Genomic DNA, 19,259 nt, shown 5'->3' on the forward strand with positions numbered 1-19,259 from the left:
ATCTAGATCATATCCAGTCTAAAAGGGAGTAACTTGAAAATCCTTGTTGCTGTGTTTTCTGCTATTGTTGTCTCTTAACTCTTAGCTTTTTGTACTTGCTGTTGTCTTGCCTTTTGTTTATAAAATATTGTTTTCTTGCCTTTTTAATATCTTCATCTTCCTGAAAAATGTAGCTGATACATCAGTAATAGATCTCTATCGTGAAAGCATATTGAAGAGGTTTTATTGGACTACAGAATCCTTTTATGAGGAAGGAGTAGGAATACATGCTTCTCTAACTTTCATTCAGTGTTTTCTGCACTGAGAATTTACTATTAGATGTTGGAATACTCTACCTTGTATTAATAAAGCTTGGAGCTTCATTGTAGACTGCACGGTGTGATAATAACATTTATTTTTAGTGGAACTTCCAAGTAGCTTTGTCTCTAATGCCATAGGACTCTCCTGTTGTTTCAGCTTTGCTTGACTCGTAGGTTTAAGGTGAAAAAGACAACTGTTAAGAGAAACTTTTGTTCTGGTAGCTAATTAAGAGCAAAGTACTACATAATAGTACTTATACTACATAGTACTAAATTGAACTACAGCTGTTGATGTTGTACATGAATAACAAGTTTTGAATCACTGTACTTTTTCGTATTTATAAATATTTGCACTGAAAAAAATACACTGACCCAAAGAAAATTACTTATAACAGAGTTTGTTTGCTGCCATCTCTGTATTCCCCAGAACACTTGAGTTAGAAAAGTTAGGTTTTGTTTCTTGATTATGAATCCTAAACCTTTTGCCAATTCACATCTGCATCTTTGTGTTGCTTTGACTCCCTGTTCTCATCTATGTTGTGTATTGACTGATGTCTTCCATTCATTTCCCCATCCCTGTGCCACTGCCCTTTCCCTGTAGTCAGTTTTCCCACCGTATCAGGAAGAGATGAATATATAGAGAATGGGGTTTTTTTCTGGCTTTCAGAGGTTTGAAATTCAGATAGCTTTTCAGAAGCCCTTTAATCTTGCACAAGATGTGAGACAAGTACTCCCAGATCATGGCCCAGGCATAACAAAGGATGCCTCAGGTCCTTCCAAATAGCAATGCTACCCATTTAGGGAGTAAGAGAGGACCTTTATATCCCACCACTGAAGTGGAATGCTTGGATCCCAGCTGAACCAAGAAAAGAGGAAGAGGGTTTCAGGTACTGAGCTGTTGGGTCACATCCTTCTGTAAAGGAAGAGAAAATTTATTTTTGATGAGTAATCAGAAAGGAAATCTTTCAACTTTGCTTCATTCTTATTTAACTAACATTTTCACTAAAATAAACAAACATACGGTCTGAACAAAAAAGTGCAAAACTTGACCTTTGAAAATGATAGTGTTTTGCAGTCACTGTGATTCAGAAAAGTACTGTTTGTTTTAATAGAAGTCACCATTTATACAGTGCAATTTTATAATTATTCTTTGCATTTTTCTCTCTCCAGATGGTAAATATTGCCACATTGTTTAGTCAATTCTTTTTTCCTTTTGTTTTGAAAGAACAGGACTTTTAAACTTTATTTGAAAATTGGATAGTTACACCCTGTTTAATATTTCTCTTTTTTCTCTCTGTCAACAAATTAAAAAAGTATGTGTTACACAGGCTGATTTTTTTCTGTTCCATTTTAAGTTTTCTCCTCCCGAACTCATACTCCTGTTCTTGTTGCTAATGAATGTATCCTCTAAAAATAGATATGTTCATCATTCTATAATATTTTGTATCTTTCTAGATTGGAGGCCAGTGTAATTGTAAGAGACATGTGTCTGGCAGACAATGCAATCAGTGCCAGGAAGGATTCTACAATCTACAACAGTCAAACCCTGATGGCTGCAGTCCCTGTAACTGTAATACCTCTGGGACAGTCAATGGAGATATTACCTGTCACCAAAATTCAGGCCAGTGCAAGTGCAAAGCAAATGTTATTGGTATGTGTAATGCAAGAGTTTGGAGCCATTTTTCTTGTTTTCTCTGGAAATAAAACACACTTGGTTTCTAAATGAAAAGTATAGTAAACTTCTTTGCTGAAGGCAGATTATAAAAATGAATGAAATTAACTGTTGAAAAATTATTAATTTAATAATTCTATCAAACTACAGCTTGAAGCTTAGTTTAATCAACCCTTTAGAAGTTTCTTTATGGCATAGCTACATTAGCTTACATAGCTCCATACTAATAAGTCACAGAAATAATGTAATTTGCTTACTGCATAGATGTTTCTTTTAGGAAATTAACACTTTTTCAAAATGTTTTATACTTAATGAGTTCTAAGCAAATCGTTTCCATGCTAGTTTTCTTAATAGACCAAAATAAATGGATTTTTTTCTCAAAATATTCTGTGCTACAGGGTCCTTTGTGATAAATCTATCCATTTTTTTCTATTATATTTCTTTGAACTGTTCCTATGAAATGCAAAATAAGTCAACATAATTCCACAGATCATGTACATAGCTAGGGTTAGTTATCAAGGGCCACATAATTTTAATTTTGTAATTCAATGCCAAGCTGATTATAATAAACTGCTACCTTCTGTGTTATTTATCATTTTTTTTACAAGACGTGCTTTTTTGTTTGTTACTCCCACAGGTATTTTTCAGAAATTAGATTTGATTATAGCAATTTATTACTTCCAGCATATTTGAGGGGAGCCACAGCCACATAAGGACAAAATTTATCAAGTGCCCAAAATACACAGTATATGTAATACACTTTGAAATGTTGATGTATGGGAATATTATGCAAGGAGAATTTCCTGATAAAGTGAGCCTTGCATGGTAACTGTACATGTCTCAGACTATACATATGTCTCAGACTATACATATATCTCAAAAAAAAAAAAAAAAAAGAGGTCCTTTTCTGCTTTGTTATTAACACAATTAGTAATCTATTTTTTTTTTAGCTGAGCATGGTTGTGGGTTGTATTAACAATGGTCAATTATATTTTAATTTATAACTCACTGACTTGTGAATATTGACTTACTTGTAATATTGTGAGTCTCTGTTTCTTCTAATTTCCAAAAGCAAATACAAAATAAAAACAAATAATGAAAATAACTCTAAACAGACCTAAGCTTGAACAGTTTCTGTCCTCTTTCCTGTGGAATGCCAAGTACCTATGTTTTCCATGCGATAAAAAGGGTGCCAAGAGTAAAAAGTAACCTCTGTGCACCTTAGACCCACTCTGTACATTCGATAAAAGGAACTTCAGAGCACTCTTAATTATACATCCTTTGCCTACATTTCACACTTGCATCAGTGAAAACCTTTGTTAACTCAGTGGGAGTTTGGTATACAAGAAATGCACAGTCTGGTTCTCACGTATTTGATTGTCAACATATTATTTTAAATATTTTCTCCTCTTGATGAAAACAATAAAATTTATTTTTATTTTCACTGAAATAGTAATACAAAAAAAATCTATGCTTTCTGGAAACTTATCTATAACTATGGTGGGGGGCTGTAGGTATGCAAACGTTTGTTTGCACGATAAAGACCTAATTCTTTCCAGACTGGATTCTCTTTTTTGTTTTCCAAACCAGTTGTAAATAAGCTTCTGTATATTGGAACGTGTGCAGCAAACTTTAACAAAGGGCTTTCCTCTTTGGATTTCTAAATTGGTTTTTAGAGCAATCTGTCTATTGCCATTTTATCTATTTAAACAAACACGATAACAGAAAAATGCAACTATGGACTGCAGTGTTATGAAACATGAACTGTTAGAGTTAACACAACTGTTAAATCTTACTAATGATTCTATCACCAGTAAAATACATTAGCACCAATAATTTTATTAAAGTAGGTCATTCATCTAGAATAAAAAGGTAGAAGAATGTGAATTAAATGCCAAGCGTGCTAACTCCCCTGTACTTGTTAACATTGAATGTGATGCCCTGTAGGCCTTCCTCAGTATCGTTAGGAATAGATTACCTGTCAGGAATATGTATGGCATATTCAAATAAGCACTGCGCATATTTTTAAAACTGATATGATATGAATCCATGTAGACCAATTTTAATAGTTCAAAATGAGTCATAATTCTTGTTAACAATACAGTTATTTTTAAAATTTGCAGCAATAGTGGTCCTTTTTTATTTTCCTTATTGAAATTAAATGATATGCCTTAGGTGAGTCATTCATCACTGTTAAAGGAACTTGCCTTCTGTTGGAGTTTTTGAGTTTTTATCCATATGTATAATGCATTTCCTACCATTTTTAGTTTTATTTTTCTACATGTAAGTTGCTAGATATATTTTTGTATGGTTTTGTAGTTAAGTGATGACAATGCTTTGCTAGAACATTGTATTTATATTTTTCTGTATGCAACAATTAAGCGATGGCTTCACAGTGAAGGATTTTCCCGTTGCAAGGGAAAATACATAACTGTGAATTTGCATTTTTCATATAATAATCTCGTTTGCTTTCTTGTAATGTACATTTTATAAACTAAAATACAAATGCCATCCCTTGGGGCAGGGATAAAGCAAGCGATGACTTGGAAAACAAAGCTAATAAAACTACAGGATGAAGCATGAAGAAAACAGTTTAGATTTTAATGTACTGCAGGAGTTAACTAAATCATACGTTTAGATAAAATATTTCATTTTGGTTTATGGAAAATATTTTCTGCTTTCAGTAAGGGCTAACAATAAACACTAACATAAATGTAAGTAATGTTAAAACTGAAGTACAGTGTTAAGTCATTCATCGTAATTAGTCTTAACTTGTGTTGTCCTGGAGTATATTTAATGTTTTTAATATAATATATAAATCTGTTATCAGAACAGATTGAGACCCCAGCGCAATTCCCTGTATATTGCATTTCTATGATACAGGGTGAAGAGTTCACGTAAGCATTGATTGTGCAACAGGTGCTGTTCTGGGGGACAAAGAGATTAATTCTGGTTTGTCTTAGAAATGTTACAAAGAATCTCTTGCAGAAGTATCTTAAATTGTATTGAGAAGCCAACAGAAACTCATCACTTCTGAAACAAATTGGAAAAGTAAACAGATTTTTGGGATGCCACTGTTATTCAATTGATTTGTGCAGCCCTGTCATTCCTGTTAATTATGCTGGTGAAGAATATTAGTCCTTTCCTTTCTCTCTTTTTTTTTTCTTTCCAAGTGTAGTATACTTATCTCTTTTAAAAATTGAAATTAATAGCTTTTCAGCTTTATTTTATTAATACCTTTTCTCTTCCCAGGTCTTAGGTGTGATAGCTGCAATTTTGGATTTCAAGCGCTCAGATATTCTAATGAAGATGGATGTGAGCCTTGTTGGTGCAACAGCCATGGCTCAGTGAACCAACTCTGCAACCCTCTCTCTGGGCAGTGCAATTGTAAAGAACGAGTGAAAGGGCTTCGCTGTGACACCTGCATGGACAACTTTTATGGGCTGGATGTAACTGGTTGTAAGGCTTGTGAATGTAACGTTGCAGGGTCGTTTTCTGGAATCATGTGCGATGCGAAGACGGGGCAATGTGCCTGTAGACCAAATATTGGAGGAAGACAATGTGACGAATGCCTAGATGGCTACCACAAAGTACAAGAAAATCATTCCTTTGTTTGTCTGCCATGTAACTGTGATAAGGCAGGTACAGTAAATGGCTCTCTGCTTTGTGACAAATCAACAGGACAGTGTCCTTGCAAAGCTGGTGTAACTGGCCTTCAATGTAGTCAGTGTGTGCTTCATACGTACAACCTCAGCATGAGCAACCTCCTCGGCTGCCAGCGTTGTGACTGTGACACTCTGGGCACATTGGCAGGAACAGTTTGTGACCACGTTTCTGGACAGTGTGTCTGTTTGCCTCGGCGTCAGGGGAGAAGGTGTAATGAGTGTATACCAGGTAAGGAAATTGGAAGACAATCTATTTGATGTACTAAGTTTTGCTTTGTTGGATATGATCATAGTTCCTACAGTTTTTAATATGTGTTTAGACAGCTTCATGTCTGATATGTCTCTGGCTTACGTTATTAATTATTTTTCCATTTCTTCCTAACTGTACGAGCAAGAAGGAAGTATTAACATTCTGATCACCATCAAATATTTATTCTGTTGCCAGAGGTTGTGTAATTTGTGTTATTACTGCAGTATAATTTGTGTTATTACTGCAGTTTCAACGTGTCCAAAATAAGGTTAGGCCTAGTTCTTCTAGATATTGAGAAAAATATACAAATCGTCAATGGCCCAGTCACTGAATAAGAGATAAACTAGCATAGTTTGATGAACAGTAGCTATCCTTGTAATGAAAAATGTGGATTTGGAAGGCAGAGTGCAAACTCTTCAGGAAGGGTACCTCGTGCATAAAGCTGAGCATGGTGGGAGGCACAGAGATGGTTGCTTAAACTTTGATGAGACTGGCAAACATGCCACTTAAAAAGCATTCACCTGCCTTGCTGTGTTGAGGATGTGCTGGCTTTCACAAGGACTGCTTACAGTTCGGCCCTACAAGTGGGTGATACTGCAGTTGCTACGTATCAGTTCAAGATTTTGTACCATATTACTGTAAACAGAGTTTAAATGTGCATTGTAAGTGGGAAGCTCTGTAGTTATATTTTAATGTTTTTGTTTTAAAAAGTAGGTGGGTAAAGTAAAACTATAGGTAATAGTAACCTACCCTTAGTAATAATATTAAACAGATAGATTTAGTTCAAGTTAAATACATATGCAATTTATTAAAGTAGCAGGTCACATTAAAAGGTACATTATAGCTCCATTGGTTTTAATATGCCATTCAATAATTTGAACAGAGGTTAAAAAAGCTGCTTAACCTCCATTAAGTATTTTTAAAAATACTTTCATTTAAATTATTTTAGGTACATATACTAATAAATAAGGCAGCGTTCTGTTTTTCTTAGTTCCTCCTCCAGTGCTATTTGACCTGCTAACCCTCTACAGCAGCCACTTAATCAGAGATCGGCAGAGGAGTGATGTCAAGGCTTCCTGAGTCAGTGACCGCCCTTGTCCTTGAAAAAGAAAGGCCAGGGTTTATGCAGAACTAAATGGTTTAAAAAGGTTTAATTGATAGTACGAACAGACTGGTTTGTAGAAAAGCTTACATGGCACTCAGAGGAATACTTCCACAATAGTTCCTGTTAAAACAAAACAAACCAAAAAAATCTTGCTGTAAGAATTATTTTTAAATTTTCTAAGTAATAAGTATAAGCATGTATGTGCTGAACGCTGAGCTCTCTTCTGCAGGTGAAAGTGTAAAACCTTATCATTGTAAAAGCATTGTGCCACTCTTAGCGTAGCACAGCGTACTACGGTATTTTCACTGACATTTTAGTGTTGATCCCAGTGTGAGCTCATTTAGACATTTAATATATCTAATTTTTATATAAATATTCTTTGTTAGTATGTTCCAAAGGAGAGTTTTCCATAAAATAGGGATGAGGAGTATAACCTTCTGGTAATACTGGTATTAAGTTGTGGAAGTATGGCCTAATTAAAAGCACACAATTAATTAGTTAAAACTGGCAGCCCTAAAAACATACTGAGGACTTCTTAGGCTGTTGGGACATCTCAACGCTGTGGTGAGAGTTTCCTTAGTGGAATACAGGTCATATATCTTTCTTTATTTATTTATTCTGTGTAATTATAAGTCTGGTCTGTTATAGATAGTGGTATTTAAAATAACATCCCATTGTAGCATATCTTCTGTGAACTTTGATTAAAATTTGAGAGATTTCCAAAAGTTACCAAAATCTTAACGCAGGAAGAGTTGCCAATGGAGAAAATTCAAACTGGATATAACTTCGGGAAATTATTTTATCATGAGATTTTTAAAAAAACCCCACAACTCCTTCCAGAGTATTTGGCCATGCGTTTCATCTATTAGGCTGTATCCATGACCTCCTGTCTTCTAGTTTGTTCTCATACAAGTAACATTTTTGGTAGATTTCTGTACATTTAAATTTTTTTTAAACTAATAGTGTATGCAAAGAGAGGAACACTTGATTCTAACATGAAACCAAATGAAAGAGTAGTTTTATCTTGTATATAAACTTGCTTTTGAGATGTCCTGGGTTGCAGTGGTAGAAAACGGATCTTTCCAGCCCCCAAATATTTGTGAAGTTTGTCCCTACCTCATTCCAGGACTGTGTTGCCACACCAACTGGGTTCTGTGCCATATAAATCCTGTTCAACACTGGTCTTGAATCCTGTTCTGAGAGCAGCAAAGCTGTAAAGAAAAAAACCCAAACATTTTGTTAAGTTCTTTACTCAGTGACCACAGCTTTTCATGGAGAGGTACATAGTATGGAAAAGATGTAAACCAGCACGTAGGATGTGTGGCAGGGCACCAATACTGAGTTTCTGTGTACATACTACCTCTCTTCTTGGCCAGAAGTATGTGAAGTTTGTTGTGACAACGTTGTCAGTATTGTTAACAGTGCGTCTTGAAGCACAGACTGTGGTTAAGAACATTACCGCCATAGTTGGGAAGCATGTAAAAGTGCTAAGGAATTGTTCGGGTGTTCCCTTTCCATGAGCTATACAGTGGGAGAAAGAGTAAGAGGATGATTAAAAAAGGAAGCTGAATACTTTGCTATGACTTTCATTCTTCCTTTTGAAGAGTATGTTTGATTGACAAATGTGATCAGTTATGGTTGAATTGGAAAAAAATCTGAAAAAGAATAAGCATAATGCTAGTTATATACGTAGATCTTGTAGAGATTTGCAGCGGCTGTCTTAAAATTGGAAATTGGCTCTATTACACAACAGTGGATCCTTCATAAAGCAACTTTTATGAGCCCTTCTAACCTTGCTGTAAATTAAGCTTGCATTAAGTTGTTTCTTACTCTTTCCTGCCAAATTCTAGGTGGTGGAAGTAAATAATAATAATGGTTATGCCAAACAGTATGAATTTGTAATTCAGTGTCTCTTCTCTTTTTGTCTACATTTAATCATGTTAATTTACTTATAAATTAGTTGGGGGAAAGACTTTCTCCCATTTTCCTATCCCTCACTTTTGCTTTTAAAAAAAATTTATTTCTACTTGCTACTTCTGAAAAAAATAAAAATGGTGGTACTATCCAGAAACTTAGTTAAACTTTTAGGGCATTTCTAAAAGATTATTATAAAAAAATATCATACCAAATCCTTCCCTGCTCTACAGTGGTTTTGGGCGGTATGACATTAGGAGAACCAGGATGTTTAACGTTAAGGTATAGATTCTTTGTAATTATGAATTTCATTGCTATGACAAAACCAATGTATGCTGTAGTGATCAATCCTGCTCAGCTAAAATGAATTTGTTTTCTAGAGATGTGCTTATTTACCCACTATAGTCTTTTCTTAGACATTATTTTCATGCAAAATTTCAGATGGACAAGGATCTGTTTTAGCCTGAGTGCTTATCATTTACTGCAACTATAAACTGGGTCCTGAAGAAGTGCTTTGACCTTCTGCAGGAGTCCAGGCTTAAACTTGTTTCCTATCTTCCTGTTATGTTGAGTGGAGTCGTTCATTGTGCTCAAGAGTGACATTGCTGGGAAATGGTCTCCTCTATTTATGCACAGGATGGGCACTGTACTGTGCAGACAACTGCAGTAGGAGATAATACATGCTGCCTCACTAATAACTTCAAGCTATTCAGTCTCTGTGGTGGCTTAGTTCGGGGCCTCTCTGGAATAAAGTGCCAACAGCATGGTTTTTTATGATGCGAATGTATGTTAACTGGAGACTGATATCACTTCACTGTCCACTTGAGATTTATCTCACTGAGGACCAGAGGCTAAACTTGAACAAAGATTTGAGCAGTAAAATTCTAATGTTTTCAATTTGTTTAGTTCCTCTGCTATTTGGATATGAGCTCACAGCGCAACACTGCTGCAAAAACAGAGAATACCACCCTAGGGGTGTATATATAAAGCTATCTCTTGTAGGGCAAAATAAATAATAAGGCATTGGGCGATATGACATGTTACAATACAATTTTGGGCTCTTCATTATAAAGCAGGACATCAGGAAGTTATTGGACACCGAAAAGGATTCGGTAACTGAGAACATGACTAAGAAGAAACTGATTGAACTTTACCTGGAGAGAGAGGGAAAGTGTCTGAGAAGTCTGTGTAAATGCAGCATACCTCAGTAACGGCTGAAATTCTTCTATTGAAGTTGTGCAGTAATAATGAATAGTAATCAGCTGAGACAGAAACTCGTATCAATGGCCCTGTCTTAGGATTGATGTTCAAAGATAGGTACTTGCAGTTGACTAGTGCCAGTTAATACTGTGTCACCATCATCATTTGCAGGACTCTCATACATTGCTACATTTTTAATCAACTGTACCACTCCAATAAAAAAAAAGAGCAGAGCAATTTGTGTGAAAAAAACCAATTAAATGTCCATTAATGATCAGGGAAAAATATAAAATAATTTTGGAAAATTATGTAATTATATTTCTTACCGGTATACCATTACTTGAATTATCTTCTGATCAGACATATAGAAAAGAAATTGTTAAGAACGGAAGAAGTCCATACATAGCAAAATAGATTATGCAAGTGGTACAGCATCATTAAAAAAATGTGTATAAAAGCTCTTTTGTTTGGAATTTCAGGTGAGGCTGTGAATAATGGGTAAGTTCTTCAATGACCAGATTAGAGGTGTATAAACTCTATCTAACTGTATTTATCAGTAATGCGTTAGAGACTTGCATAGATAAAGATTGCTTGTGAGGACAATAGGATGAAAGATAGTATAGCAGAAGCATACCAAATATACTGTGGGGAACGTGAGGTGAATGCTCCGGTTCATAATTGGAAATAATACAGGAAGAGAAGGATAGGATTCATAATGAAAACTTTTTAATAGCGCATAAGTAACTTTTTTAATCCGTTTATTAGTTTCTGTAGAAGTATTTGTGTAGGATACAAGCTCTATGTTGAGGAAGAGTAAAATAAAATTTTACGTAGACCTGGGAATGCTCATCAAATGCAGTTTTTCCATCCAAGAAACATCATCATGTTTCAAGGATTAAGCCAACCACTGGTTGAGAGAGAGACTTTAAGAAAATATGTGCATTTCTTGTGTTTTGCAGCAGGCCATTGTCAGAGATGAGATACCAGACAAGAACGGACAAATATCTGTTCTCATATGTTATTTTTTGTTTCTGCTGCTTGTGGTGCATTCATTACTACCTCTCATGTCCTTGGGTCTTTACTTGCCCCGCAGACACATTAATGTACTCCCCCTATTTTGTATTTGCTCTGTCTAAAATAAAGTCTGAACAGAGAGAATAAAGAATCGGTTGGCAACTGGAGGATGAATAATAGCTTTACAAAGGGCCCATGAGAAGATTTAGAAGCTCAGCTCTGCAGGAGGACTATATTGCTTTGAGTTGATGTGTGTGTTACCTAAGCTTTAGTTCCGTTGTTTCATCCTCGGTTATGCACAAGTTGTTAATAATCTTACTGTGTTCACTTTTTTGCATATTGTCTATTCTCAAAACCACTTTCTTTTCCAGGTTTTTATTTTTCTCCATCAAGTGTCACGGGCTGTCTGCCATGCCTGTGCCACGTAACTGGTTCAGTGAATCAGATCTGTGATAAACTAACTGGCCAATGTATTTGCCAAGATGCCTCTGTAACAGGACAGACTTGTGAACATTGCAAAGAACTTTATTTTGGATTTGACTCTGTCACAGGGAGGTAAGTCTTTCTTTTTTACAGGTCACTTATAATGTCCTCGTTACATTTTTCTCATAGTAGCTCATTTGAAAGCTCAGTGACAATGAAAAGATGCGCTGTGGTTACATTAATACTTCTTTGAATTCATGTGTACACTCTGATTTACCTGTGGTACGTCATACAGCCCTCTGTGCTCCCACGAGCTGAAGGAAATAGAAGTTTTGCCATGGATTTAAGTAGCAACAACATGAAAGTTGTATAATGCTAATGCTATCTAATGTTATAGCTATTTGGTAATTGTTTTCTTTACATGTCCTCTTCTTCTTCAGTAAGATGTTCTTGTTTCTGAGGTGTTAATTGTTGATTATTAAAATGCACATAATGTGCCATTCTTATAACCAGTGAATGCTTCTGAAGATCTCAGGAAGATATTTCAATGGAGAAAAAAAAAAAAAAAGTAAAAAATTACAGATATCTCTGTCTTTCCAAATTTCTTTTAGCAGCAGCAGTAGAAATATGCACAGCACCTTTCCTCTTGAAAATCTGTTTTTCTGAAGCAGTGTATTCTTTTTCAGCATTTAGTTATGTGCCACAGGGTAAATTGTTTATCTAATGTAGCCTGGGGCCTCTAGGTACACTAAAATTATATGGATATATTCCCTGGAATGTAAGGGGGAAAATGTATTTATAGGTAGTGCATTGTTATTCCAACTATTGCTCTATCTTTCTTTTCCAGGATCATCTTTCTTGCTTAATCCCCACAATCTCAATTTCCTTTTAAATATTGTCCAGAAAGATTGCACAGCTCTAATGCTATCATAGCTTCATGCAGACTGATGGTGTTAAATTGTTTTGTTATATTTAGTATTTTTGCCTTTAAAAAAACCCCCACAGGTAGAAGCAAAACCTGTATAACATTCCCCTCCCCATGTTCCTTTTGCCGAGCTAGTGTGGGGTAGACATGCTTTTAGGCAGTGATTATCAGTGCCGCCTTACGTATATTTGACATTATTCTGCAGATTTTTCACTTTAACTTTTATGTTACTGTCACTCATTAGGAGATTTTTAAAATTATTTTTTACTGTTGTGGGTCACAGAGGCATCTGCTAATGGCCATAAAGTAATCTGTAGGAATAAGGACTTCCTATTTTCACTTCCTGTTGTTTCTAATGGTAAGGAATAAAATCTGTGTAATATTAAAGTTCCTTTTAAAATATATTTTCCTTATTATTAATGATTTTTTTTTTTTAGTTACTTGGAATAGATTCCTGCCCCCCCACCCCCCCCCCCGCCCCAGGTTTTAGCAGGCGATGGAGAGGTTTGTGTCTGTGTTAAGCAATAGCTTTCCTGAAGTAGATATTGGCCTTCAACTACCTGCATTTTGAGCTGTCTTCTGAAATTCAAAATGTGAAAATATCTAGAATTATCTAGATCCAGATCTTCTTGTAAAGATAGAAAGTTTTTTACAGTTCTGGAATTTGAATCAGAGTTGGCTTTAATGCCTTAATACTACTTAATCCTCATGACAGTATTGAAGACTGCTCTGGTAGTACATTAACATGATTAACTTGTGTTGCATATGCTTGGCTTCCTTTCGGTTGTCATCTACTTGGGCAATGTACCTCTGTTCCTCAGGCAGAAACATTTATCCACTGAAAATGATAATCCAAGTCTTTATTTGTTAATCTATTTTAATCCATTTCTTTAACTGTTAATATCTTCTTAAAAAGAGCAATATGCTTTTCCTTTCTCTATAAAGTTGCAAAGTAATTTAAACCATCCTTGTTCCAAGTGTCTTTTAAGGACTCTGTGGTTACAGAATGAAAAGGATATGAGCTATCTGTAGTGGCAAAGACGTATCTGTCTTGGCACAATAGCAGAAAAGAAGCAAAAGTTGTGACACACAGAGACTGTGAGGCTTTAAAATTCTCCCACTCTGAGGAATGTATATGTGGGCTGATTGATTCTGTGATGTTTTTGAGATAAAACAGGAACTCCATATTTTTTAATGCATTTCAGCTTATGAAGCAGGAGAATTTCCTTGGCAATTAAAGAATTAGAAATACTGGGTGTTTGCAGCGGTCTGAACAGATCTGTAATGGTTGTGGGCATTGGTACACATTTGAAATGCTTTACCTCTGTATTGTTTACTATAATGAACTGGTCAATGAACATCACAAATTGTTTATCTATATATATATATCTTGACAGATTACTGTTTATGAAATCCATTTAGCAAGTGAGGTTTTCCCATAAGGATGAAAAATGAAGATTTTAAACAGATTGCTGGAGAGGCTCTAACTGCACCTAGAGAGTCAATGTAATAAAGGTTTCTCTATATTAATATTACAAAAACCATTTATCCTCACAAAATCAATATTGCAATTCATCTTACCCTGACATTTCTCTTTCCATGTTTTAAAAGTCTGTTTTCCTTGATTATATACAATTCTGTTTTAATAAAACTCAAATATATTTGACTTAAAGTATCCGGAAGAAGTAGCATTTAACAAGAATGCCGAAAATATTTCTTACATGATTAAAAGTTTCAAAGAATGAGTTATTTTTTTAAAAATCTTTAGTTGACCGTATCCTCAATCCCAACTGAAAAGCATGAACTATGCATAACAACAAAGCCAGTTCTAGTGTTCTGCAGTTTCAGAAAATCTTGCATGTGATTACACAAATATAATGTGTAATCCTGTGGAACAGAATATGATGACATGTATGCTGTTGTTTGCAGGATCTGGAACCTAATTCAGTATAGGTGGAGGTAGGGAGCCTACACTTTTTTTATACTTAAAACAAAATGCAACAAGCAGAAAGAAGCAGCCCCACCCTGCCAGGCACTGAAAACTATTACTGTGACTGTATGTGTTATGTGAGTTTGATTGTCTCATGTGTGAGTGATAATGAAAACTGGAATACTCAGGGCACCCTTATTCATAAGAGGTGCAGTAATATACAGGAGCAGTAAGAGAAGCTTGTCTTTTACAGTTTCTCTATTGAGACACTGTTATTAACACCCCCCCAACCCCCCCAACTAAATATGTACTAAATATCATCATGTAATGAAATTATGAAATAATAAAGTATTGTCTTACTGAGCAAATAATTCTGTCTTCGTTTTTTTCCTAACTAAACTGTTTTTTTCAGTCATGACATTTAAATAGTCTAAACAAAACCTCTATTGGAAGGGGGATTTGGATGTACTGTCTACAGATGAAAAGACTTAATACAGTTTGAAAAAATTGCCCTTTTCTCTTGACTATAAAAGAGAGCAAACTACAGTATAGTGGTTTCCAAGAGAGAATGTATTTTATTTATTCCCAAAAGGATATTAGTCCATAAAACAAATTTGCAGCTTATTTTGCAGCTTTAGCTTTTATCAGCCTTTTTAAGGGTGTTGAATGATTACCCAGGAGATCACACAGCACGAGCTGCTGTGGAGTAAAGGAACTCTAATACAGAGAGCTCTGGGCAGAAAATGTATGTGAAGAGTTCTCTTAAACTTGTTTAAAAATCTGTCACATTTAATGTCTATTTCACTGATTATTGACCTGAATTTTAGTGTCCTAATGTGAAAACAGTTTCCACTCTCCCCTCCTCTCTCGCTTGCCTTAAAAAGCTAATACCTATAACAGAACTGAACTCACTTTTATTTCTGCCTTCGTATAGATAGAAAGAGATGGACCAAGGTGATGGTGATGCCTGGGAAAATGGCAAAGTAACTTGTGTAGAGGCACCACCACCTGTTTCCTTGGCTCTGGTGAAAATGGCCAAGGGAAGATCAGCCAAATATAAATCAACAACTCTTGTCTAGTCTTAGGGTTAGCAGAGCAAAGGGGACATAGCATGGCTGTCTCCCTTGGGCTTCTCCAAGGTCTTTTTGCTGCTTCATCATCTTGGGACCTGGCATCTGGAGTAATTTAAGATTCCCTCAAGGCTGGTGTTGCTTATGCCTGAGAATTGGACTTTTCCAGCTCAGGGCAAGTGGAGCGAAGTGTAGATTTCCCAGTATGTTTAGCTGTACTGTACAGTCCCACATTTCTCCCAGTCCAACACTCTTAGCCTGCAGCAATTGAAACATAGTGAAATTAGAATCTAAAGTACAAAGTTTTATTTGCCATTGTTGACTTTCTGTTATGACGAATAATGACAGTCTATATTGCAATGGGTAGCTTAACAGTATTTGCAGTAAGGAAAAAATTGCTTTGCATAACTTCTGAGATGTTCCGAGTCTTTGAATATTTGCATAATCTGACATTGGTATCCCTGCTATAAGTGAATGTCAGTGGGGAAATAGTATATCAAGTGAAAAACAAGTTGATTGCAAGAGGTTTCACATGCAAAAGCCAAAGCATAAATTAATCCTGAAAGTACTCTACTGATGCTAGAGCGATTTATAGAATTGAAATGTGGCATTTGTGTGATACCAATGCTTTTAAATTTTTTGTTCTTTTTAATTAAAAACCAATTTAATTTATACATTTAATTAAATATTCTTTTTAGTTATTTTCAATTTTGTCCATCAGGCTGCTAAGAAAACGTGCTTTCTGTTATAATATTAATTTTTCTGCTATTTTGTTTCCTTTCACTGTTTTAATCTGAATTTTTTCTTTCTCCAGTTTTTGTCTACATTCATTCTCCTTTATTCACAGTGTGTTATTTTTTTCAACTCCAAGTTGCCTTTGTGGACAAAAAATTATTAATTGATTTCTTTTTCAACAACAGCCTGGTTTTCTGTAAGTTAGAAGATTGCATATTTTGTGCAGAAACCTATGAAACCAGTTATACATATCACTGAACTCTACAGCTCTGCAAGAATAGTTGTGTGAGTAAGTGTTGCAGACTGAGTGCATGATGTGGCTATTACCAAACATTTTTATCCATTATTGTGTATGGATCAATATATATAAAAGCTCTTTAATTCTAAGCAGTTTTTATCTAAATTAGAATATTATTCTGGCACTGAGATGTTAATGTTTATTTTTATAATGGGCACCTTTTTCATAAGTTACTTTTTTTATCAGGCTAATAGATTTTCCACTGTCTCAGGCTACTGAACTGTTTATGATTTTTTAATTATGTTACCCAAGAATCTTTTAAACAAAACCCTACTGTGCTTAACTGAAGTGTTAATGTGTTTTGATCACTTCCTTGATTTGTTTTTGTTTATAGATGTCAGCACTGTAATTGTCATCCTGCAGGAGCCATTAGTGGGACTTGTCATCTTGTTACTGGACAGTGTGTTTGTAAACAATTTGTAACTGGCTTGAAATGTGACAACTGTGTTCCCGATGCTAGTAATTTGGATGTCCACAACCTATTTGGCTGCAGTAAAAGTAAGTGGATGTTAGGTCTTAAAAGCATGTCTCTCAAATTAATGTTTTTCCATTGATTTAGTGAGTATTAAATTAGGTCAGCAGTACTAAAACTGGATTTGACTCCCCCCCCACCCCCTATTTCTGGTCCCTGAAGTTTGGTGATTTTCATTCTGAGTATCTTAGGAGTGTTTTCTAGAGAGACGTACAGAATGCTTCGTGTCATACACACAGCTTTTATACTTGCAGTCTAACCCAGGGGAGAAGTAACGGCCCATCGTTCCCTTGCACTTCCCACCACATTCTTTGTAGCGACCAATGCAGAGTTCACCTCTTAGTTGCACAAATGCAGTAGTATTTGTACAACTTGCAGCTTTCTAGCTGCCTTTCCTGCCATTGACGGGAGGCAGGAGACCTGCCTTCAGAAGGTCTGAAGAATGGAAGGTCCGTTGAAGACCTGCTCCTGGTGATTAATTCAAAATCTGCTCCTCGGTGCAATGTAGCTTTGCCTTTCTCCTCCTGGGGCTTTTTTTCAGTCAGTTTGGGAAAATATGCGATGTGGTGTAACACAGAGTCATAAATCGGCATGTGAGAGGCATGGCTAATGCTATGTTGAGGGTCAGATCATGAATTGTAATGAAACATATTGCAACGGAACATCTGCACTTCTGCCCTTGCAGTGAGTCTGGTTATGAAGAGATGTCACAATTTCAGCCTTTGTCATGATTAGTCAAAATTAAATGTTCAGATTTGCTCACCAGTGCACAGTCTCTAACCTGGCAGGAATTTTAAAGAAGGAGAGGAAAAATATATGTAATAAGAAAATTAAATTCCCAAGTTGTCTTCAGGTCTGTGTTCAGAAACGGGTTTGAGGGTGGGAAGGACCTCAGCCAATTCTGAAGAAGTCATGTTACATTTTTGTGACACACCTTACTGCCGTACACAGTTAACAGCCCAGTCTTGGAAGTCATGTAACCAGTGAATGAGGAACTCTGCAGATGCTAATTGGTTATTTCTGTCGGCAGCCTAATGACTAATGGCTACTCTGGTCCTACTGTGAGACTTAGGCAGCCATGTTGTGTGCAACTACAGGGTTAGACATTCCCAAGTAATCTCTGGAGTATGTTTCTGCATCCACCTTCAACAAAACACTTCTTTGTGTATTCTGTATAGGTATTTGTATGATATTCATCGTTGTGGTATGTGCACGCTATAGATTTGCAAGCAGAGATGTACATGCACAGTTTGTTTACAAGGACAGACTGGTCTCACTTTGATTCCAGTTCGTATTTCATTGTAAATAGGTTTAAATTTCAAATAATATGCATTGCAGAATGCAGTGTTATAAATGGGATAGAATGAAGAGACTGATTTGTTTCCAAAGATGATTTTTTTTCCTCAAAGTTTGGAAGTGTTTAGATACAGTTTTGTTCTGTTTTTCCCCATACTCTTCTGTAGAAGGCATAGTATATATTCCTTGTGCAGATAGTTGATTGGCTTGTTGTTTCTTTAAAAAATGTAGGATGTTTCAACTGAATGTATAATAATAATACATGGCACTTTTATGATGCTGTTCATCTTCAAAGTGCTTTACAAACATAAACCAACCTACTTATTTATGTTGGGATATACATTGGATAAAGGTCAATGGCAATTCAACTATAAAATTGATTAATAATAATATGACATAGATAAATAATATCATAGATTTTAGTTAGAAAAAAATACATCAGGCAGTATTCTAAATGACAAGCGGAGTCCTCTTCTGGACATAAATGATATAGCAATTGCAGTCTTTTGGTTATTCATACCAAAATATTTTAACTTGTTGCACAGATACAGAGCTTTGCCTAGCTTGGTATCTGTGGTTATTTTCATTGCAGAACAGTATTTTGTTGATACACACCATTACTGGTTATAAGTCTTTGCCATGGGAAGCAAACATAAGTTGCTGTCATTGTCCAACTAACATTCTTCAAGGAAAAGACCTATTTTCAATCTTTCTGCCCAACAGTATCTTAGATGCTCCATAAAAAATTTGAGATATAGTACTTTGCTTTACACATCTAAAATGCAAAACAGCAGACACGTGGGAGCAATATGCAATAGTGTGAGACTGAGAATGGAGAATGAAGGTTTTGCCAGTAAATTTCTATGATTGCTCGGGTCTTGTAGAGCATGTATGACATGGAGAGAAACTTTCAAAAATGCCAAAGTGATTTAGGAGCACTTATTTCCTTTGATTCTCAAACTTTACTCCTGTAGACACTTTAGCATGCATT

At 35.6% G+C, this 19,259-nt stretch overlaps 1 protein-coding gene across 5 annotated transcripts in view; it reads left to right on the forward strand.

The window, feature by feature from the left end:
• The window catches only part of USH2A (usherin), a 408,741-nt gene that overhangs the window by 66,522 nt on the left and 322,960 nt on the right, over positions 1–19,259 (forward strand). For all 5 annotated transcript variants that reach the window (XM_052805222.1, XM_052805224.1, XM_052805225.1 and 2 more), the window contains exons 12-15: positions 1,755–1,950; positions 5,224–5,865; positions 11,491–11,674; positions 16,835–16,998. In XM_052805222.1, coding sequence (XP_052661182.1) covers positions 1,755–1,950; positions 5,224–5,865; positions 11,491–11,674; positions 16,835–16,998 — 1,186 coding nt within the window. The remainder of the gene's footprint in view (positions 1–1,754; positions 1,951–5,223; positions 5,866–11,490; positions 11,675–16,834; positions 16,999–19,259) is intronic.

This window comes from Harpia harpyja, chromosome 13 (assembly GCF_026419915.1).
Source record: "Harpia harpyja isolate bHarHar1 chromosome 13, bHarHar1 primary haplotype, whole genome shotgun sequence".
NCBI lineage: Eukaryota > Metazoa > Chordata > Aves > Accipitriformes > Accipitridae > Harpia > Harpia harpyja.